Source organism: Felis catus, chromosome C1 (genome assembly GCF_018350175.1).
Source record: "Felis catus isolate Fca126 chromosome C1, F.catus_Fca126_mat1.0, whole genome shotgun sequence".
In the NCBI taxonomy this organism is placed as follows: Eukaryota; Metazoa; Chordata; class Mammalia; order Carnivora; family Felidae; genus Felis; species Felis catus.
This window is the reverse complement of record NC_058375.1, coordinates 34,112,050-34,135,588: the sequence shown is the minus strand read 5'-3', so window position 1 is coordinate 34,135,588 and position 23,539 is coordinate 34,112,050. Positions and strand designations below refer to the sequence as shown.

The 23,539-nt window shown below is 54.9% G+C and overlaps 1 protein-coding gene across 20 annotated transcripts in view; it reads right to left on the bottom strand.

The window, feature by feature from the left end:
• Positions 1-18,498, bottom strand: part of PTPRF (protein tyrosine phosphatase receptor type F) — an 88,607-nt gene extending 70,109 nt beyond the window's left edge. For 17 of the 20 annotated variants that reach the window (XM_023258592.2, XM_023258599.2, XM_023258608.2 and 14 more), the window contains exons 1-3: positions 18,292-18,430; positions 10,536-10,612; positions 3,277-3,412 (exon numbers count right to left, since the gene is read on the bottom strand). In XM_023258592.2, coding sequence (XP_023114360.1) covers positions 3,277-3,367 — 91 coding nt within the window. In that variant the 5' untranslated portion in view covers positions 3,368-3,412; positions 10,536-10,612; positions 18,292-18,430. Of the gene's footprint in view, positions 1-3,276; positions 3,413-10,535; positions 10,613-18,291 lie in introns of all 20 variants that reach the window. The other 3 variants (XM_045035680.1, XM_045035681.1, XM_023258614.2) reach the window with 2 other exon arrangements.
• Positions 18,499-23,539: the final 5,041 nt, after the last annotated feature.

Genomic DNA, 23,539 nt, shown 5'->3' with positions numbered 1-23,539 from the left:
CCTATGCTATCCGGGAACAAAAGGGAGATGGTTTTCACTGTATCTCTTTCATGAGCTCCATGGAGAAGCCCAAGGGCCATCCCTATCCCCCCTGCCCCATCTTATCCCATTGTGCAACACCCACCATCAGCAAATATCCAGTCACTGTTCAGGGTTCCCTTCTTCCAGGAAGCCTCCCAACGCCCTTCCCAAGTGCTTAGATCACTACCTCTGTGCCAGTGCTGGCCCCCAACAGCACACACCATAGTAACCCCCCACTGCGTGTTCCAGAGGCAGGCCTGGGTGGCCACCTAGCACCTGACTTGCACGTTAGAGAAGGAGAAACCTCTTCTGCTTGGGACCACCTCTAGCCCCCTACAAGCCTTCCCCTTGAGAAACCCCAAAGACCTGGGCTGGGGGAGCTGCCCGCACCCCGCGTGCCTGGGTCTCCATCGGAGCTGAGTCGGCATTAACGCTGGGGCCTCTGGGCTAACTCTTGGCAGCTGCTTCTCCACCCCCCTTCCCTCCGCTCCCCTCAGAGGCCAGGGCTCCCATTCATTTGTCTCGTTAAGAGGCCTATAGAAACACATTTGTCCGCTCCGCGCTTCACTGCTCCGGTCGTCAATTCTCTGGGGCGCCTGCCCTACCTTTTGCAGTAGCTCTGTCCACGTTTGCTCAGTCACCCCTGGCTAGAAGTCTCCTAAGCCCAGCCTAAGCCTGGTCACGGTGGGAGGGCTACAGATCCAAAAGCGTATGTAGCATGAAGCAGGTCTATAGCACAGACCCTGCTTCACAGGGCCAAGTCACAGCCCCCAACCCAGGCTCCCCTCCCATGGCTCTCTGTCTGGGAGCAGAGCCCCACTCACCCTATTTCAGCATCTCCAGCTGGTTCCTACTTTCAAGACCCTGGTCCTTGGGTTCTGGTTCTTAAGGACCAGCAGGGAGCTTCTGGGACTCTGTTCTAAAAATTGTTTCGCTCTGTCCCCCAAGTAGCACATGACCCAGACTCCTGGAGGAAGTGATGGTTCCAAGTGTGTGGGAACTGGTCAGGTGGGAGGACAAGGAAGAGTGTTCCAAGCAGAGGGATCAGAAGGAACAGAGGCCCGGGGAACATATGAGTGACAGAAGTCAGCATGGCGGGAGCCTGGGGCGGGTGGCAGAGTGAAGGATGAGGTTGGCAGAGGCCAGAAAATGCAAAGCCTTGAGAAGCGTCGAGACCCCTAGGCTTGATCCTGAAGGCAACAGGGGAGGAGAGTGAGGGATTTTAAACTGAGCGGTGACACAGTCAGGCTTTCATTTTGCAACCTGACTCTTAGACTCCGGAAGGGAGAATGGATTATGAGGGAATGGAGGCAGGGAAGACATCAGGAGGCAGTTGCGTGCAAAAGCCCAAAAAAGAGCTGAGCGTGGCTTGGGTGAAGGCAGTGGAGAGGAAGGTGGATACATTCCAGAGATGTTTAGAAGGGAGAAACAACAGAAGTTGGTGATGGATTAGATGTGCGGAATGAGACAGGGAGGAGGCCCTGGGCTCTGACTTGGGTGGCGGGGTGGGTGGTAATGCCATTCGCCAGGGGAGAGAACACAGAAGGAGGAACAGGTTTGGGGGGAATGAGGGTACACGTCAGGGCATGTTTGGTCTGAAGCAGGAGGGGAAGGCAGTTATTCTCCCAGGATGTGTTGTCTGAAAGTCCAGCTGGGCGGTCCTCCCTCTGCCCTCAAACTCCTGTCTGAAGGCCATGAGAGTGTCCGGGGTGAGGTCGGAGAGCAAGGACAGTATTTCAGTGTCTAAGGGCTACTGACCACACCTGACTGTTGACAAGCCTTTGCCTCCCCTGCCAACGTCAGAGTCACACCCAGTGACTTCTACCCCAACCTGCCCCTGCAGGCTCAAGCTCTCCAGCAACCCCAGCTAGGCCTGGAGATCACCCCCTGCCCCCAAACCCAGCCCTGCTTCTGCTTGCCCAGCCCTCCCTTGGCCTGCACCTCAAAGCTCCCACTCCCCCTCAGCCCCTGCCCCCAAGAGGAATGCCCTCCCCTTCCCCTGGCCCTACCAGCCCCACCAGGGCCCAGCCTCTGAGGACAAAGGGCGGGGCGCCCTAGTCCCACCCCTCTCCAGGATCTGGTCCTGAATAATTAATGAGCCATTAGGAGAAAGGGCCTGGGAGGGGCAAGGATAGAGATCTGTGCCCAGATACTTGGAGAGGGGGGTGAGGGAAGCCCTATGGCTTGCTGACCCCCAGGCTGATCCCGGTGTTGGCCCCTGGCCACCTCTGGGCTCCGGACAGGCTGGGAACAGCCCCTTTCCCCAGGGACCTTGGCTCCGACCTCACCCCTCCCTGTCAGTGTGCAGATTGGCTAAATCTGCCCTGTGCTCCGCCTCCCACCAGTAACCAAGCAGTGGTAACCATGGTGACGGGGCGGGCTGCGGCCAGTCTTGTAGTGCCAGGCAGGGGGAAGGGCGGCAGGAAAGGAAGGAAAGTTCAGAGTTGGATTTGGGCAGGGGACAATCCCACTTCCGCCAGCGGGCGCGCGCACACGCGCGCACACACGCACACGCGCGCGCGCGTGCGCGCGCGCACACACACACACACACACACACACACACACACACACACAGGTCCACTGGAGCCCAGCATCCTGCTGGCCAGGTGCAATCTTCCCCGGATTCCCAACGCTGAGGGGCTGGTGGAAGGGGGATGCCCTTTTGCCTTGAAGGTGGTGGGGAAGGGGAAGGAGGGACACAGTGTCCCCACATATGAATCCCAAGGGTCTAGCCCAGGGGAAGGGCTGTGGTAGCTCCGGCTTCTGATCTCTCCCTGGACCTGTGGACACATGTGGCATCCCATTCACACATCCATATAGATTCCTTGTGAGCCACCCCCCTATTCCCACTCAACTCTGACATGGCTCACACTGTGTCTTTTGCACAGATCTGCAGTGGCAGGCACAGTACACGCCTGAGCATGTCACCCAATGACCACATGAATCTTGGACATGGCTCACTCCCATCCCATAAAACAGGGGCATACTTAGACATGCCCCACCCCGCAGTGCCTTAAGGGACATGCAGGGATTTCACAGGATGCTCCCAGGAAGCATGAGGCTGGAGTACTTCTTGGGAGGGGGGGTTATCTAACTGAGAGGGCGATGTCTTTCTAGGACAGTACGAGGTCTAGGGAGGTATCTAACTATCTTGCCTCTTGTAGTACCTGGTTGTGCCCCTCACCCTAGAATCTTGCTAGGAGGAGTGCCACCTTTTAATCTGGGAGATCCCGCACCATGAGGGGTCAGACTTACTGTCACCATGGGCACCTGCCACCAAACCAAGCATCACGAGTGCAGGCACAAGGGGTACCATCGTCTTCCCTGGGGCTGGCTCTGGGGCCATCCAGGGCTCTAGCACCACGGCCAGCCACAGCCCAGGACAATCAACCTGTGATAGAGAGAAGGGCAGAGCCAGTTAGCTGGTTTCCAACAATGTCCCTACTGCCCACCTACGCCACCTCCTCATCCCTACTCACCACCCAGACCCTGCTCTCCCTCACGGACCATCCAGAGTCTAGTTCAACAGACACCCCCACCCCCACCTTGGACTATGCAATGACCACCCAGACCCACAGAGCCCTGGCTCCTCACTGACTCCCCCTGCCCTTCCTCAGTGACCCCAAAGGTAATCCAAAAGTCACACTGTAGGGAGAGAGTACAAGAGGCCTTCAGGTCATTCTCTAAACCTGAGTAGGAGGGCAGGGGACCACTGAGGCCAGAGGATGTATAGGGATGTTCTGTCCCAGACCGTGAGTTTCCAACTTGCCTCCATAAGGGGACAGGAAGAGGGAAACAGGATTGGACAGACACAGAGACACACAGGTGGAGACAGACAGACTAAGACAGAGAGCAGTGAGAAGGTAGCAGACCTATGCAGGCTAGTCCCTGGGGCACCCCATTGTCTCTTCTCTCCCCAGCAGGGAGGGAGGAGGCAGTAGGCCAGACCCCGCATGCTGATCACGGGCCCCAGAGCACAGACTTGTTAGCAGCAGACAGGATCCACGTATCAGAGGCTCAAAGCCAAAGCCACAACCCGTCCAGGCTCGCCAGGACGCGCTCTTGACAAGTTGTAGATGCCCTGCCTGACCACCCTCGTCCTACCCAATTCCCATGGCACCTTCCCACTCCAAAAGGAAACCATGGGGAAGCCCTACTGGCTAGGAATGGGGGGGGGGGGGTGGTGGCTGGACCCTCAGATTCCACCCACATCACCCTTGCTCCAGTGGCCCATTACAGATCAAACTTCAGGGAGCTGCTTGCTGAGAACTGCCTTCCAGGCTGAGACAGGCACCTGTGCACAGGGAAGACAGTGTTTGGGATTGGCTCAATGCCTCCAGGCCTTTACTCATAAGGCTCCTCAGCCAGGTGTGCCCTCCCCACTCTACCAGACACCTGTATGAAGCCTTCAGCATGGCCACACCATACGCTACAGATACACTGCTATCACTCCACAGGCCCAATGATGAGCTCTCTCTCCTATGCCCCCCCCCCCCAACCCAGGGGGTTTCAGGGGATCCCCAACAGCGTCCACTAGCACTGCTCACACCTTACTCTGAGCAGGTGGCTGGTGCCGTGAGAAGCCCCCCAGTAATGCTCTGAAAACACAACAGGACATAGAGGGGCAAGTGAGTGACAATGAATGCAGGGACTCTGGTGAGAGTCTTGATCAGATCCAGGTACTAGCTGACCCACAATGGTAACAGAATTTGCAAGGAAGGACAAGCCTGGTGAATGTGAAGGGGCAGGGCTCAAAGACGGCTCTGCTCCTTTCTGGAACTTGAACCCTAGTCTCAACTGGGACAGTCAGAGGTCCTAAGATCAGAGGGCGGTAGGTGAGCAAAGGTGCGAAGACAAAACAGGAAGGACTGTGAAGTGGGGCGGGGGCTGACCACAAAAGGCAAAGGGAGGGAGATGTCCTTTGTCCCAAGATCTTGCTAAAAGTCTCAGATAGGAGCTGAGAAGTAAAAGCAAGAGAGCTGAAGGAGGCGTGATGGGCACCCAGCCCCATTCACACCGTACCTGGGGTTCCCACTCAGTGATCACAGAGCTCAGGTGGCTGAGGCTAGGAGAGAGGAAGTCCCTACCATGATGCCCCGTACAGCCAGTCTGGGATGCAGGTCCCATATCACTAAGGCCCTGTCTGAACTTGATCACCACAGCGCTGAGATGCAGCCATGAAACCTACAATAGAATTCAAGTTCTCGGCAGCCATTAGGCGGCCAGCTATCCGGACAGACTGCTACAGGGGCATGGCCCCCTGTCACAATCATCCTGTAGCCTGTGGTACAGACACCATGGGTTTGCAGCTCAGTGGTGCGTTGCACCAAAAAGACGGGGCCTAGTCCAGGTATCATAGGGTGCAACAATACCATATTTACAGAGGTTTCATTCCCAGGTGCAAATATTCTGGGTGTGCACCCCCCCCCCACACACACACCAGTGCAGACACCACAGGGGTACAACCCTCAGGAACACACAGCACGGGGAACAGATCTCCCTGGTAAAAACTAAAGGGGACAAAGCTACAAAGAAGAGATGTCATGGAGGTACAGGTGTGCAGCACAATCAGAATGGGCTGTAGTTTTCCGGTGTGATTATCACAAAAGTACATCCCTGTATCGGCCTTGGTATAGTAATCACAGCACTGTAACTCCTAGGTGGAGAGGTCATGGAGGTGTAGCTGTCTGGTCCAGACATCACATGAGTGTAGACACAGGGTAGAGACATCCTGGGGGTGCAACTCCCTAACAGCCTTTATGAGGATATCACTTCCCAATACATTATTGTACAGGTGTACCACTCCCCTACCCGGCATAGACATCATAGGGTATCAGTCCCCAGGACTGATATTAAAGGGGTGTGAGTTCCCAGTACAGCCATCACAGGGGCACAACGCCAGAACAGTGTCATGTGGTACAGTCTAGGATGAGATTCCGGCCATGGGTGTCAGAGAATTTTGAGCCTCTGGTAACCCCACCCCCAGGGTGACGCTTATTTGGGGATTCCAAGGACCTCCCACGTATCTGAGTCTGGGATACTCAGCTCACTGTTCAGATACTGAAAGCAGGACAAAGGTTAGAGAAATTGAAAACAAAGACATCCCCTCCCCAAAGAGCTTCTCCTAGAGGTCCACGGACACAGGGACGTGCCTATACCCAGAGGCGGGGGGCACGGGACACACAAACATGGACACATTCTTAGGGAACTACTCTGGCAACCACACAGCTGTCCAAGGCAAGGCCTCTCCGTCACCAGCTGCTGGCAAGAGCAAACTGCTACCTACCCCAAACACTGGAAACAGAGCCTGCTCCCTCATCTGAGTCCCGGGTCCCTGGGCCTGACCTCGGTCTCGTCCTTGGCCCTGCCCCCCACCCCCAGAATGCTCAGGGTCACCTATGGGCAGAAAGTGGGAAAGGAGCAGTGAGGCAGGACTGATGCTAACGTCGCTGGGGTTGCCGAGAATTCAGTGCAAGTGTGAAGAGCTGGGCGTCCACTTCCCCCAGCATGGCTGGGTGAGTCTGGGATGAGAACAAGGCCTGAGCCCTTGACATTAACTAAGGCTTGTCTCTGAAGTGCACTGTGGGCCACTGGTTCTCCCACACTGATGTACTTGGGCAGGAAAACAACTCCATACTGTATGACATTACAGAATATAATTGGATATGATTTTTCTACATCCAGAATGGTTTTAATATATCCTTTTTCCTTGCTACATCAGTGTAAAGCTGCCAAATGCCCTTTCTTGGGAAGAACTGTCCGTTATTTCTCATATTTTGTTTCGGTGTTAAAAGGTCCTTTCTTGTATGCAATATGGGTGTTAGCAGATAGTGGTATTTTCCCATAATATCCTTACTTTGCAAAATAAAAAATTGCCATTCCCATGTCTGGCCCCCGAGTACTTTTGGAAAGTGTACTAGTTTGTGAAATCGAAGAGCCTGGGAATCACTGCTTGGAGGAAAAAGGAAGGAGCAGGCACCACACCAAGCCACAAGATTCAAATAAGAACGTCACGGAAACGCATATAACACAGAGGCCATGTCACCTCTCCGTAGCCTGACCTAAGCACCCCTGCAACCTCAATGGGTGCCCCCAACTCCTGAGAGACCATGTTACGCCAGAGATGGGGGGGGCGGGAGGGGCTCCCTGGCTAGAGAACAGCTGGGATCATTCATTCGGAGTCCTCTTCATGAATATGCAAACACAGATTGATTTGTTTCCCTTGGGCACGTGTTATTATTCAAAAATATTAATTAGTCTCCAAATACCACCTGTTCCTACAGCTCCCCCACCCCCAGACCAGGACCCTGGCTCCCAGGAGGCTGGGGCCCCAAAATGACATCAACAGGAGAAAGGATATTCAGGGCCCCAGAGGAGTCGGCCAAGAGGAGAGACCAGTGCTTGGGCGAGAGGAGCCTGAGGGCAGGGAGAGCCAGGAGCCGTTCATGTTCAAAGCTGCAGGCGGCTAACCCAGCCCTTTTGTCATGTCCTGGACAGTTCACCGCGTGGCACTGCAGCAGCGGCCGCGGAGGCGGAAACAGGCCTTGTTACACTTGGGAAGGAAAACCAACGTGTTTCCAACTCTCACCAAACCGACCGCGGGATTATGACGGGAATAAATCAGTCTCAGCCTCGACCCCGGCCCCAGGGAGTGAGGCAGCCAGCAGCAGGCAGCTTCGCTCTGCCAGCCAGTTGGCCAGAGTCTGTGAGCACTGCCTGGCACAGCCCGCCCACTCTCTTACAGCCAGGCCCCCTGCCCTCTCAACAGCGCTCAGCTTCTTGGGCCCCTGGGGAATAGAGGGAGGAACTCAGGAAGAGCGTCCCAGAGTCTCTCCGGGTGGCACAACGTCCAGCAGAGGCTTAGCTCGGGGCAGAAGACCAAGGGGACCAGCAAAGGCACCTGCCTCCAGCTATCGCCCCTAACCTACCAGTCCTCCAATTTCCTTCCTGCGGCAGTGGAACCTCCCTCAGGTTAACGCTCTCCAGAACCTGTAGACCTCTGCATTTGCTGTTCTCTCTCCTGGGAGGAATGCCCTTCTCTTGCCCCCAGCCACCTACTCACCCCTAAGAACTCAGCTCAAGCGACCCTCCCCAGTTTAGTGAAGACAGCAAGAGGTGGTGTAGACCAGTGGTTCTCAATCCAGGGTGATTCTGCATTCCCCTCCCCTCACCTCCATGGGATATCAGGCAATGTCTGGGGACATTTTTTACTGTCAAGACTGCAGGTGTGGGGGGGCAGGTGCCACTGGCATTTAGTGGGAAGATACAAGGAATGATGCTAGATATCTTACAGTAATAGGCCAGGCCCCCGCAACAAAGGATTGTCTGGTCCAAAACATCAATAGTATTGAGACTGAAAAACCCTGATGTAGACAGCAAGATCCTTTGCTGATATAGGCCAGGGCCTGCCCCAGAACCAGGTCTCCTATCAGCACCTTGGGCCCTGTACCTAAAGAGGCCTCAGCCTGGCTTAACTCTTGTACCAGCTGTGCCAGGGCCTCAGGATCTTAGGGCATCTTCTCCCCCTCAAAGTCAGCCCTGCCTCCAGAAGCCAGGCAGGCCTTACAGCACATCTCCTGCACCCCTTCACACATGCCATCAACAAGCGGCCTCCCTAGAAGACAGAGAGCTCCACTTTCAGGCACCTCTTTCTGCTGAGGATGGGCTCCCAGGTAGGCCATACCCAGCTTCTGAGGATGGACAGGTGAAGGGACGCATGGTACCTCCACCTCCACCTCCCCGTCTGCCCGGGGACCCAGCCTCCGCCACACGCTGTATATTGCCCCAGTGCCCATCTCGCCATGCACAGGGCCTGGCCCGTAGCAGATACCCAGCACATGCTCAGTTCCTTTCCCTACCTAGCCCAGACCCATCTCTCATAACCCTCTTCATCAGCTGACCGTGCAGAACTATTCAGTGGGCCCTGCCGGGCCCTGAGCCAAGGGGCAGCCATGGGCTGTGCCTTCCAACAGCATACAGAAGACGGTCCAACTAGAACTCATTCTCCCCAGCACCGCCCCTCTTCAGGTCCCCATCTTGGTGACAAGCACTACCAGCGACGTGGTCACCCAAGCCAGCCAGTCCTCCTCAAATTTTCTCTTTTCTTCACCCCATTCACCCAACCGGTCAGTAAGTTTGAATCTGCGCTGCCTCCACTCCGACCTCCACGTGTCAGTAAGACCTCAGAAGTGCATACCTCTTTAGGGGGCTTCCGCCCTCAGATTTCTCCCAGTTCACCCTGCACTCAAACCAATGCCCCAGGCAAGCTTATAAAAATGCAAGGTGAGGGGCGCCTGGGTGGCGCAGTCGGTTGAGCCTCCGACTTCAGCCAGGTCACGATCTCGCGGTCCGTGAGTTCGAGCCCCGCGTCAGGCTCTGGGCTGATGGCTCAGAGCCTGGAGCCTGTTTCCGATTCTGTGTCTCCCTCTCTCTCTGCCCCTCCCCCGTTCATGCTCTGTCTCTCTCTGTCCCAAAAATAAATAAACATTGAAAAAAAAAATTAAAAAAAAAAAATGCAAGGTGATCGTGGCCCTCAAGCACATTTTGCTGCTTGATTCCATAGCAGACACACAGATAATGTTTCAGGACTGAACGGATGGGCAAATGGAGAGATGTTGCTTCTCTGCTTAGGAACCTTCGGTGTCGGGGCGCCTGGGTGGCTCAGTTGGTTAAGCATCTGACTTCAGCTCAGGTCACGATCTTATGGTTCGTGAGTTCGAGCCCCACATCGGGCCCCGTGCTGACAGCTCAGAGCCTGAAGCCTGCTTTGGATTCTGTCTCCCGCTCTCTGCCCCTTCCCCGCTCATGCTCTGTCTCTGTCTCTCTCTCCAAAATAAATAAACATTTAAAAAAAAAAAAGAACCTTCAGTGTCTCCATATGACCCTCAGGAAAAAGTCTAGAGTCTTAGCCAACATCCATGGCTCCCCGTGCTCTGTCTCCCAACCCAACCCACCTGCTCTATGCGGTGGCAGAAAGACGAGAGGAGAAGTGGACCTGAAAAAGATAAGGAGGTGCCCCAGATCCTGGACGTACCTTGCTCTTTCTACCACAACCTACAGTTGATGGGAACAGACTTCCCTACAGAAACACGATGACTGAAAAAGCAGACAGTTCCTAGTGGAAGTCCCAGAATGTCACCCAGAAGCCTATTTCACACCTACAGCAGCTGACGAGTTGTATGTATATCACTCCCCACCCACCTCCATCAACCATTCTGGCCAGAAACCCAGGCACCATCCTGGACACCTCCCCTCCTTTCTCATGCCCCACATTCAGTCCTGCACCATGTCCTGTCTCCTCCACGTCCCGAAACAGCACTCACATCCCTTCTCTCCACGTCCATCACCACCTCCCTTCACCGTCGCTCAGCCATATGCACACTGGACCATGTCACGCCCCGAGTGGCAACACTTCCATGGCTCGCCATCAGTCTCCATCACAATCTGAGCTGCTCGGCCTGGCCCACAGGACCCCTCTGTGCCCTGGCTCCCGCCACCTCTTGGGGCACACCCACCAGGTCTCTGCTTGCTCACACCAGTCACTCCTGGACAACCAGCACTGAGGGCAAGGCACCAGGGTCTCCGCTCCTTCCTAGAGAGAGAGGAAAGGATGAGAAAACACCAAGAATTTCATCACAGCATAGTATACACTGACACACAAAGACATGCAGAATTTGCTGTTTATGGAACAACAACAACAACAACAACAAAGCAGGCGTCGAAACTCTGTGCAGGACAATCCCCATTTAGCAAAAATGCCCATCTCTTCACTCAGTTACTCTTTTCAGTACTCCCGAGCATCTACTAGTGTGCTGGGCTTTCTTCCGGGAACCCAGCATACAGCAAACAACACAAACTGAGACCCCCCACCTCAGTAGCAACACTTGTGTCTGAACCCTCCGGGCACCCCTCCAGCTACCCCTCCAGCAGAGCCCAGGCCCCGCCCACCTCCGCACCTGCCAGCCAACCACAAGAACCTCCCCCTCTGATCCTCAAATGTGCGCTCTCTAGCCTGCCAGTGCCTGCAACATGTTGCCCACACTCTTGTGCCAAGTACCCCTTAGACATCAGAGCCAATGGCACTTTCTCAGGAAGGCCTTCCATGATGTCCCAGACTACACGCCTGGACCTTGCCTAGGAGCAGTGACCACAAATGTGAGGAATTATTTTTTTATACAATTGTTGCAGGGTCACGGAGTCATGACCACGAGTCTGGTGTGTGCCTGGCCCCAATTCCATATCCCCAGCGCTCAGCAGAGAGCAGGCACACAGTAGGTGCTTCATTAGGACACGATGAACGAGTGCATGGATGCATGAGTGAGTTCATAGAAAACACCCCAGCTTCGGAGAACCACACCAGCATATGTACGGCCTTCAAAGAAACTTCCGAAGCAATATTTATTTTTGACTTTCTGCTTCTCTGTAATTTTTTAAATGAAGGTGTGCCCCTGGATGCCTCCTCTGCTGGCACATACACATCCATGCAGCCCATCTCTTCCCTCTAGAACGATGACTGAGCCCCCACCAGGGTGGGCACCCTCCTGAGTGGGGTGAGGGCTGAACACACACCACCTCACCACAGCTCAGCGACCTGGCACCACTGGGGCCCACTCGACACAGGACGCACGTCACAGTGGGTTTCTCTTCGGCCTCACACCTCTACATGCACAGTGATGACCACGATACACAGCAATTCTCCCGAGGCTCCTCCCAAAATGGACACTCAGGGATGGGCGTCAGGGAGTGCCCTCACCAACTCTGAGCCAGCCTCCCGCACCTGGGAATTGTCCTCACTTGAGATTGACCACCTTTGGCAACATGGGGGATGTCCTTGGAAGGCCCATCATATCTGACCAAGACGGGCCTCGCCAACCCAGTACTGTCTCATGCTGACCCTGCAGCACACCCTCTCTGGCCTCCATTGCCCCCTGCCCGTGCCAGTACCAGCAGCTCCGGCCCTCAGGAGGGCCGCCAGCCTCCCTGCCCTAGTCCACTGAGTTTCCACAATGTTCCCTGTGGCCGCTGCTCCCAACACACAGGCTGCTGGGCGAGTCTGGGCAGAAAAACCAGCTTCCATGTCCCAAACTCCAAGGCCGGTTTGTCTGGGGACGCCTGCCTTGTGGTACCAAATGTGAGGCTACTGGCTCCACCGTTGCTCAGGGACCGTGGGACAGAGGGACAGAGTCTGAGGCAGAGAATGGGGAGGGTCCCCTAAGCCAGCTGGCTCTAGTGCCATGCCCGAGGCCATGCCAGGATGGACCTACACTGAGCAAGAGTCACACCTGAGAAGAGATGTGTGTCCAAAATGGCCTGGAGGTGGGTCAGAGAACAAAGAAAACAGGCAGAGACAAAACTCTGCACGTGGAAAGACCTTCAAGTACACGGAACAGCACCAGGGCAGGATTCTGGAACAGCCAGGATAGCACCTGGTACCACACCAGTCCAAGATCAAACCGGACTCAAAACAACCTAGACAGGCAATCAGAATTGACCAGCAGCAGCTCCCAGAACCACTCCAGACTCACCCTGGGACACACCTAGATCATGACCACCAGACACGCCCGGAAAGCCAACTAGAAAGCTACTCAGTGAGGACCTGACTGGTTCTGAGCCCAAGTCTGCAATCGCTGGAAAGGCCTCAGAAGTGGTGAGGCTGGCAGCAACGACCAGGATCAGGTAAGAGGCCTTGGCACCAACGCAGGGCTGGCCCCCAGGAGGCCTCTCGGTCACCTGCCACACCTGGAACCCAGCCTGGCAGCAGGACCAGGAGCAACCTGAAATCAGAGGAGCACAGGCACTGGGGGCCCTCCAGAGCAGCTCCCCGGCAGGCCCTCGGACTACTAGGAACAGTCCCCGGAAGCGGCAGCTAGAACAACGCCAAGGATCTCGGCTCAGGTCATGATCTCACCGTCGTGGGACAGAGCCGTCGTCGGGCTCTGCACTGATGGTGTGCAGCCTGCTTGGGATTCTCTCTCTCCCTCTCTCTAGCCCTCCCACACTTGTGCACGCGCTCTCTCTCTCAAAATAAATAACTTAAAAAAAAAAAACTTTAGGGGCGCCTGGGTGGCTCAGTGGGTTAAGTGTCCGACTTCAGCTCAGGTCATGATCTCGCGGTCCATGAGTTCAAGCCCCGCGTCAAGCTCTGTGCTGACAGCTCAGAGCCTGGAGCCTGCTTCTGATTCTGTGTCTCCCTCTCTCTCTGCCCCTCCCCCGTTCATGCTCTGTCTCTCTCTGTCCCAAAAATAAATAAACATTAAAAAAAAAAATTAAAAAAAAAAAAAACCAAACTTTAAAACAATGCTGAAGAGCAAAAACCGCTGTTCTCAGATCTGGAGGTTGGGGACACAAAGAGACTGGTGCATCTGGACCTCAGACGCAGAACCTCATTAGACACCCAGGGCCCAGGTGGGGTGGTGGAAATGGGGAACTGAGCATGCTGAGGCCTCTAGTGTTCTCATACCAGCCCACCAGAAGGTCAAATACACCTGAGCAATACACACAGTCCCAGAGATGATGACAAGGGCAGAAGGCTAGGGGCCAGGCACTCTCCTTGCTGAGCTCCCCCAACCTGTGAACCTCAGCTCAGAATTAGTTACTTTAGGCGATCAGGTGCCCTAATCTTAACAAGGTATTGTTTAGCTTATTTTTAAATTTATTATTTTATTTTATTTTCAAGGTTTATTTATTTTTGAGATAAGGAGAAAAAGAGGGTGCAGGCGGGGTGAGGAAGGCGCAGAGAGAGAGGGAGACAGAGGATCCACAGCAGGCTCCATGATGACAGCAGAGAGCCCGATGCAGGGCTCGAACCCAAGAACTGTGAGATCATGACCTGATCATGACCGAAGTCAGATGCTTAACCAACTGAGCCACCCAGGCGCCCCTATTTATTTTTTTAAAGTTTATTTATTTTGAAAAAGAGAGCATGAGCGTGAGTGGGGGAGAGGCAGAGAGAAGGAAAGAGAGAATCCCAAGCAGGCTCCTCACTGATAGAGGGGCTTGAACTCATGAACTGTAAGATCATGAGCTGAGCCAAAACCAAGAGACAGACACCTAACCGCTTAACCGACTGAGCCCCCCAGGCTCCCCTTACAAGGTATTGTTTTAAAGGCCACCCCCACCCCCAATTCTGATGGGGGTGGGTTTGCACCCACTATTAACGACTGCTGATACCATTGAGACACCATTGCTTACTAGATGCCAGGCCCTGTTCTAAGCAATTCTTGCATATTCGACCTTAATCCTCATAACAACACACGGCATGGAATTGTCTTAGGCCCACTTGACAGAGGAGAAAACGGACTCAGAGGTGTTAAGCAACTCGCTTAAGGTCACACTGCTACTAACAGTGGCACCCCAACAGTTAGGAACCAGAACCCACACAACCCACTGAGATTGTGGGCTCCTGATAAGCACAGCTCAGCACGCTCTCAGAGAACTCTCCGTCCTTCCTCTGGCCCAGGTTTCTCTCCCAAACTCCAGATCCTCACACCCAGCCCCCTCCTGGATGTCTCCCCTTCCCCCACCGGACCTCAAATGCCCCAAGCATCTCAAAGACAAGGCGCCCAACCATGAGCTTGTTATCTGCCCCCCCAATCTCCCTCTCCTCCCCAAGTTCCCAGCTCAGTGAACCTGCAGGGCCTTCAGTAAAGGCCTCACCCAGTCACTCCCAGGAACCCAGACCCCTTCCTCTTCCTCTTCCCCACCCCCACAGCCAATAAATCATCCTGTCCTGATAAAGGTGCCTTCTGAATCGCTCCATGCTACTCCCCTACCTAAGACACCATCACCTCTCACCTGATTTCCTCCTCAATGGGCATCGTGGGTCCATCCGCTTCCCATAGCCACAGAATCCTCTTCTGGAAACATCTGATCATAGCACATTCCACACCCCCTACCCAAGCTTTAAATCTCTGGCGGCTCCCTTCTCCCTTCTGTGTTCTCAAAGTAAAGTCACAGCTATTTAAAACAGGGCATTAAAGGCTCTCTGGTCTGCTGTATCTTGGAATACGTCAAGACCTCTGAGTCTTTACCCACACTATTCTTTTCTGCCCGGAGTGCTCTTTCTTCAGCTGGAAAACTCCTGTTCATTCCTCAAAACTCACTTCAGACAGCCCCTTCTTGGGCTCCTCTGGGACTCACCTCACTTTGACCCTTGAAGTCCCCCTTGCCTCATATGGAAGCAGCTCATCCAACCTTGTAACTTCGGCTCAGAATTGTAGCTGCTTTAGATGAGCTGACGCTGGGCTCAACCACAGCAGTTCCTAAGGGATGGGCTGCCTCTTCCAAAAGCTCCTAGTCCCATAGGAAGCAGGGCAGCTTGGCTGAAAGTGCCTAGCCCAGTGTCTGGCACACAGTCGGCAATCAATAAGAGTCTAGTGAATTGCTCTGCATTCCCATGATGCAATCTGTTCCCCCAGGGACCATGAGCTTCTCAAGGGCAGGGCCCTGGCTGCAAGCTTGGCCCAAGCACACAGCAGTGTCAGTCATACGAGAAGGGACTGCCACTGCTGATTATGCACTGCCACACATCTCCCTTGGATTCTCACAACAGCCTTGCGACCAATCAAGGTTGGACGAGCTGCCCCATTTCACAGGGGGGGAAAACTGAGACCTGGGAAGGAACAAGCTAGAAAGTGGAGAAACTGTGACATGTCTCAGCCTTTATCAAAGAGCTGTGGGGCCCACTTGAGGGTCCTCAACACTGAACTCCCAGTTAGGGCTGACGGAAGAGCTTACAGACCACAAATTGCCAGGGCCAGCATTTTGCTGCATATCAATACAATTTCCAAGAAAAGCTCTTCAGTCATCTACTCTTACTGCAGCCATCCCTCTCCAACTGCTCCATCAGCCCCCAAATCAACACCCCCAACACCACCCCCATGCTCACAGTGTGAACAAGGCTGAACAGAGGAAAGGTCAGGAGCTGCAGGGCAAAGAGCAAGAAGGAAGGAATAATATTAAAACAATGCCCTCATTAAAGGAAAGAAAAAAGGGAAGAGGAAGAACAACTGGAAAAGAAAACAAAACTACAGACACATTTCAAATAATAAGGGGGAAACTGAGCCAGCCAAAAAGTGCAAGAAAGTGTGTGCAGGAGAGTGCAAAATTCTGTGGGCGTGCACATACACACGGTTCCTAGGGATGTGCAAAGAGGTGCTGTGAGGGCACAAGCAAACAGAGTGGTGCATGGCCATGCGAGCACAGTAGATTTCTGAGCTCCGGCTGCTGTGCAGGCCCAGGTGTGCAAGTGTGAGGGCAAGAAGGCAAGTGGATGGGGGGGGGGGGGGTTGAGTGTAGGAATGATGGTAGAAGGGTGTGTGTGAGTGTGTGTGTGTGTGTGTGTGTGTGTGTGTGTGTGTGGCCTGTGCCTGAGGCTGCGGATGTTGGGGGCTGTGCTTGGGGAGTTACACCTTCTCCTTCTCGAAGCCTTAGGCTCATTCATATAATCAGTGAAAAACAGGGATTTTCTTGCTCCCTGAAGCAAGAGTTAATAAGGCGCCAAGCATAGAATTTTCTAAGATTTCCTCCCAGAACCCTTTTCTGGATCCCATCAGATCTCTGATGTCTCCCAAAGGATCTCTCAGCAGAGCTCTTCCCTTCCCGGGGGATCTCCCACCATTGAGGATCCCCCAGAAAGACCCTCCTGAATCTTTTTCTAGGCCTACCACCCCAGTGCACTTCCCAGGATTTTCTGGCCAGATTCCGCACCAGGTCACTCTGGATCCCTGCCCTTGTCTATTCAGGAGCCAAAGTGGAGCCTTCATCACCAACACTCAGCAGTCCAGCTTCCCAGGCTCTGCCTGGCTGCCCCCAGGGGAATCCAGAGAATCCCCTCCTGCTGGAGGGCTCCCAGCTCAGGTACAGGGCTCCCACCCCCAACCTGCTCCAACTTGGGGGGGTGCCCTGCACTGCGGGGGGTGGGGGGGTGGATGTTGAAATGGGGAGAAAGGCTAGCCCCTCCCCCACCCTAGGGTGGAAAAACCAGAGAGGCAGCATTCCAGAGAAATGGGGAGGGGGCCTAGCAGAGGGCGCACAGAGATTATGGTCAAGTGGGAGACAGAGACACCAAGAAACTAATAGGAGACACGAGAGAGAGACCTGGAGAGAGAGACTCAGAGATGGGGGAGGGAGCACAGAGAGCCCTGGGAAGAAAAAACAGAGATCCAGGAAGAAAGAACAGAGAGACCCGAGGAGAGAGAACAGAGAGATCCGGCACGGGAGGACAGAGAGACCCGGGTAGAAAGAACAGAGAGACCCGGGAGAGAGAACGGCGAGACCCAGCGCGGGAGAACGAAGAGATCCGGGGAGCGAGCCACAGACAGCAGGAGAGACCCCGGGGCTGCGGGGGGTGAGACTGGGAGGCAGTGACACAGGGAGACAGAGATACAGAGACACTGAAGGGCACTGAGACCAAGGCACGGAGGAAAACAGAAAGCAGCTGAGACTGAAACGTGGGCACAGCGATGAGGACCGGGGCACACCAGGACGAGATGGGACGGGACGGGACGCGGGGCGGCGACTGAGTGAACTTTCCGGAGCCGGTCCGAGTGGACACGTCCTCACGGGACAGGTCGCTCCGGGGCCTTCAGGTCGTTGCACCAGGGTGGGGGTGGGCACAGTCCGCCAGGCCTTTCCCCTGCCCACGCCGGCGACCGAGGCTGGCGGGGGGGGGGGGGGGGGGGCTCCAAACTCGCGCCCGGCAAACCCCGGGCCCGCACGTGCGCCAGGGCGGCGAGCGAGACGGGGGCGCGTCGGCTGCGGATCCCCTGCCGGCTGGGAGGGGGCGCCTGTGCGGCGGGGGCGGGGGCGCGGCCTGGACCCGCCCGGGGCTGGGGTAGCGGTGGGTGGCGGTGAGAGGTGGAGGGCCGCCCCCGGAGCGCGGCCGCGCCGGCGGGGGGAGATGAAGCGGGACCGAGAACGGGGAGCACAAATGCAAAGGGAAACTTTGCACTGGGGGCGCGCGGGCTGCGGCTCAGGTGCGGCGCGGAGGGCGGGGAGGAGGGGGGCGGCGAGGGGCGGCGAGGACCTAGCCAGCCGGCGGCGGTGGGGGGGGGGCGCGTCTGCCGCGGGGTAAGCGCGGGGAGGAGCCGCCAGGCTCGGGGCGGGGGGGGGCGCCCAGCCGAGGCTGCGGGCGCGGCAGGTGGGGGCGCGGCCCGGCCTTAGCGGCGCCTCCAGCCCCGCTCGGAAGACGCGAGGAACGGGGAGAGGGCGGGGGGAGTGGGGAAGGAACGGATGCGAAGGGGGCTGTAGGGGGGCCCGGGGGTCACTCACCGCCAATCCAGGGGCCGTCGGTCCGCATGTCCCCCCCCAACACACACAAGCCGCTGGGGCCGCTGATCCCGCTGCTCTTCTGCCGCCGCCGCCACCGCCGGGTCTTACTCCCGCCACCGCCGCCCGAGCCGGAGCCGGAGCCGGAGCCCGAGGTGGAGCAGGAGCCGGAGCCGGAGCCGGAGCCGCCGCCTCTGCCGACGCCGCCGCCACCGCTCCCGCCGCTCCCGCGCCAGCTCCAGCCGCGCGCCCCCGCTCGCGCCCGCGCCCGCGCCCCTGCCCCTGCCGTGCGCGTCCCCGGCGCCGCCCCTCCCCTCGTGCACTCTCGCTCGTAGAGCGGTGGAGCCGCGTAGGCCCAGCGAGGCCACAACCCAACCCTGAGTCTAAACGAACTGGAACTCCAATATTGGACCAGAACCTCGGTTGTGAGCAAGGACAGACCCAAACTCCCATACGAAGTCCATATCCTACTAGTGCCTCCCAGTCCTTACTATGAACCGGATACTACTCTTGGACCCCATTTCCTTCCTCTACAAATATGCACCTGATAGTGAGCCCAGACCCGTCTCCAAACTCAATATTGAGTCCGGACTCCTAATTCTGCCCCCACATTGGCCCAAGTAGTAATTTTAATCTACACCCCTATATTGACCCCCAATACCAGTTCCGACTCTAAATCCCTCTATCATCTCTACCTACCTAAGCTTGATAGGGACACCAGCACTAACTCTGGGCCTTAAGTGGACTCCGCTTCTAATACTGAGCCCCAGATCCCTATATTAACCCTAAAGTCCAACAGTTACCTTGTTATGGGCCCCAGTACTTTTCTGAACCCCAAAACTTACATAAAACTCCAACACTGCACTCCCAGTCCCAGGTCAACACCAATACTTTTTGAATTGGGATTCCCAATTCCAGAATTGGGTTGGGTCATCAGAAAAGAACCCTACCACAGATGCTGACCTTAAACCCCACAAATCCTTGGGGCAACTTAGGACCCTAACTTGCCCCAACTGTAATTATCTTGGAATGCAAGATTAGTGAGACTGGCTTTGCAGAAACTCCACACGAATCTTCATCCCCATGTTTGCCCTCCACTTATCTGACCTGATTTCAACCCCAGTTCCAACTGTGAACCTGAATCAAGTCTTTCATTGGCCCCTGAGTTCAAGACTTAATGTCACTCGAACCTGATGTAAAAAAACTTTGGTATTGAGTTTCTGACTCCTCATACCAAAACTCAAATGCTGACCTTATAAATTTCTGGGCTAAACCCATAAATTACCTGAAGATTTATTCCAAGTCCTAACTCAGAGGGAGACTCGGTAAGCTCCACACCAAGAGCCACACACACCAAAGTCCCCCCACCATCCTTGCCCACCATCTACTCCAGACCCACCCTCCCGGTCCATGCCACCACCATTTAAGAATCAGCCACACAACCCTCTCCTTCCCTGGGCAAGATGGCAACCTGCCCCTATTGCCCTAGCTCAGTTGAGGACCCCGATGAGGTTTCTGATCTCCTATGGGTCTCCCTGATACCTTTGTGAGTTTGGAGGTCAGGTGAGAAATAAACAAAGCTTGGGGATTGCTGAGACACCTGGATTCAGGGATCACAGAGTTAATGTGCAGGGCAGGTGTGGAAGAGGGGTTTAGAGATCTGGGCTGAGGGGTCAAGTTCTGGTTTATCACGTAATTCACTGCCTGCTTTTGCCCAGGATTTGGATTCAGAAACAGTGCGTGTGCGCCCCCTGGTGTGTAAGAAGGGGATGGACTGGCTCTGGTGATTCTGGGCAAACAGATCCGGATGACAAATGGATCAAAAATGAATATTCCTAAATTAGTGGTTTTTCACCCATTGGTAATTTTGGTACCCTGTGGAGGAGGTATTGTAAGTTTCATGTATCTTTAGACATTTTTCTTGGTTTTCTGAGTTTGGAACCAGTTTAGTTTCTTGTTTTTGTTTTCTGAATTTAAAAACATATACTTTTTAGTCAATTATGCCTGCTCTTTGCTGACTTATGAACAGTCCTTCCCCTTGGCGTCAATGACCTATACCTTCCTCAAAGGCCTATTCCCTTTCTCAATCTCCTTTACCATCGCCTGCTTTTCCCAAGGTCTATCCTAGGCCACCCTTTTTCCCTATCTGCCCCTTCTCCCTGGACCATCTTGATCACTGCCAACTGTATGTTGATGACTTCCAAATCGATCTCCGGTTTGGGCCTCTCTTCTGAACTCAGTTCTCATATAGCCAAGAACCTTCTCCATACCGCTCCCTGGATGTTCCTCAGGTAAACTGAATGCACTCTGTCTCCCACTGCAGATCTATTGACCACCAGATCTTCGTGTCACGCCATGGAATCCTTCATTCCATCACTGGGTGAGAAACACAGACACTTTCTCTCCCACATCCCCATCCAGTCACCAGTCCTACAAACCTTGAAAATAGAAAGGGACTAGAGACCTTATATGTAGCTCTGTATGGGACATAAGGGAGGGTGCAGGAGGAGAGAGAGAAAGATGAGGAAGGGGGAGGGGAGGAGCTGCAGGAGAGAGAGAGTTTATGATTTGGGCGTTTTGGTCCATACAAAACCAAGTTGGCCATCAAATCTCTTGCATATGGTGAAAAAATCATGGCCCTTAAGTCTTGCTCTTTCTTTTTTTTAATATTTATTTTTTTTTAACGATGAATTTTGAGAGAGCATGAGCAAGGGAGGGGCAGAGAGAGGGGGAGACAGAGAATCTGAAGCAGGCTCCTTGCTGTCAGTGCAAAGCGCGATGTGGGGCTCACACCCACAAACCATGAGATCATGACCTAAGCTGAAGTCAGATGCTCAACCAACTGAGCCACCCAGGTGACCCAAGTCTTGCTCTTTTTTAAGTGGGTACCTTGGAACTTGTTTGTAGCCATTGCTTCCTCCGGAAAGCCATTTTTTATGTGTACTTACTTATTTTGAGAATCCCAAGTAGGCTCTATAATAATAGCACTCAGAGCCCCATGCAGGGATCAAACTCATGAACCATGAGGTCATGACCTGAGCCAAAATCAAGAGTTGGAGGGACGCTTAACCCACTGAGCCACCAGGTGTCCCAACTTTTTTTTTTTAATGTTTTTTTTAATTTTTGGAGTGAGAGAGTGGAGGAGGGGCAGAGAGAGAGGGAGACAGAGGATCTAAAGAGGGCTCTGCGCTGACAGCAGAGAGCCTGATGCGGGACTCCTCACTCATGAACCGTGAGATCATGACTTGAGCCAAAGCTGAACCCTTAACCAACTGAGTCACCCAAGCACCCCTAGAAAGACATTCTTTTTTTTTTTAATGTTTTAATGTTTATTTTTGAGAGAGAGAGAGACAGAGTATGAGCGGAAGAGGGGCAGAGAGAGAGAGAGAGGGATACACAGAATCAGAAGCAGGATCCAGGCTCTGAGCTGCCAGCACAGAGCCCGACACGGGGCTCAAACCCACGAACCATGACATCATGACTTGAGCTGAAGTCGGACGCTTAACCGACTGAGCTACCCAGGCTCCCCCCCCAGAAAGCCATTCTTAACCCCTGGCTGGGTTGAGGGCTTGCCTGCTGAAGCACTAAGCCCTCAATATCACCACCCCACAGACTGTGGGTTCCTTGCAGGCAGGAGGGATGAGACTGTTGTCCACTGCCGTATCCCTGTGTCTAGCACAGGGGCTTGACACACCTGACAAGAGGTGCTCAATACGTACTTGTTACAGGCATGGAAAGGTACATTTTCCTCTTCTGTGCTCAGGGATGCATCAGACATAAAGGACTAGGGAGGGAGAAGCTCCCTGACCAGGCCTCAGAGCTCATCCATACCTGGGGCTTCTGTAGGCCCAGCATGTGAGGAAGAGGGGCTTATGATGTTTACTGCCATGCACACCTGCTAGCCCGGGCCTCACTAGGTCTGAAGCTCTGGCAGCCCAGCTGCCTCTGCCCAGCACAGCCTGGTCTGTGACCACAATGCTGGGAAGGTAGGTGGCCAAGGGCCCTCACACTCCTGTGGTTGAAGTCGGCAGCGCCCTCTCACCACCACGCTGACCAGGCTCTTGCTTCAACCCCCACAAGGACGCAGTGGTCTTAGAACCTCGGCCCACTGGGATCCGGCCCCCTGCTCACCCACCTTTTGGTGCCACGTGTGGTCAAGTGTTGGCTGAGGCAGGGCACGAGAGTGCCTATGTGCAGGCTGCCTGGACCTCACGTGAAACTGGACACAAGGCCAAGGTGGAGAAAGCAGAGGCCCAGGCCGCAGGGCCACGCAGACAAGAGCTCAGGTGGCTCGGCCTGTGAGAGCATGGCAGCTATGGAAGGAGAGAAGCCAAGGCTCTGTCCGGACTGCCAAACTCTGAGCACAGGGTCCATGTGGGACTGCCCTGCCGCCCCGCTCCTGGGCCTGGCGGGGAGGGACGTCCTTGTGCTCATCTGTGAAGGCCGAGTGGTACCACGTGGTAGTTCTGCGTCTGCTGTGTTCCAGCCCCAGGGTGCAGGGTGAGGGGAGAGCCAGATGTCAACTCCCACTCACTGTTCACCCTTTGTCCAGGTCCTGGGCCCACTGGACACACTCTTCAAACTCATGACGTAAATACATCTCTTAGTCAGTCTAAATCAAATTAAATTCAGCTTGAGTCCCCACCCAGCAGATCAGCAAGACATCCGTTTCACTCACAGCTCTCCTTCACCCCCCTCCGGTTGTCCAAGAATTCCAGGGGCTGCATAACCCCCAAAACGCTAAATCTGTGCTCCACGGCTTTGCAGGGAAAGGCTGAGGTCTTTTCTAATGTTTATTTCTTTATTTTGAGAGAAAGAGCGAGCACAAGCTGAGGGAGGGACAGAGGGAGAGAGAGAGACAGAGGGAGAGAGAGAGAGAGAGAGAGAGAGAGAGAATCCCAGGCAGGGTCCACGCTCAGCACAGAGCCTGATGTGGGGATCGATTCCATGAACCCTGAAATGGTGACCTGAGCCGAAATCAAGAGTAGGACGCTCAACCCGCTGAGCCACCCAGGCGCCTAAGGCTGAGGTCTTTTTGACGCCACTGATGTTGTTGTAGACTTCAGCCGTCACTGCCACGGGGCTCCACTATTCGGCCCTGTCTTCAGGGCCTCACTTGTCCGGTTTGGGCCTTGGTAAGGGGGCCCCCCACTCCCTCCATCCAGGCCCTTTCAAGGGGGCCTCTCCTCGAGGGCCACAACGTTGCAACCTCAAGTGCTTGGCATTTGGGGTGCTACCCAGGCACTTTCCT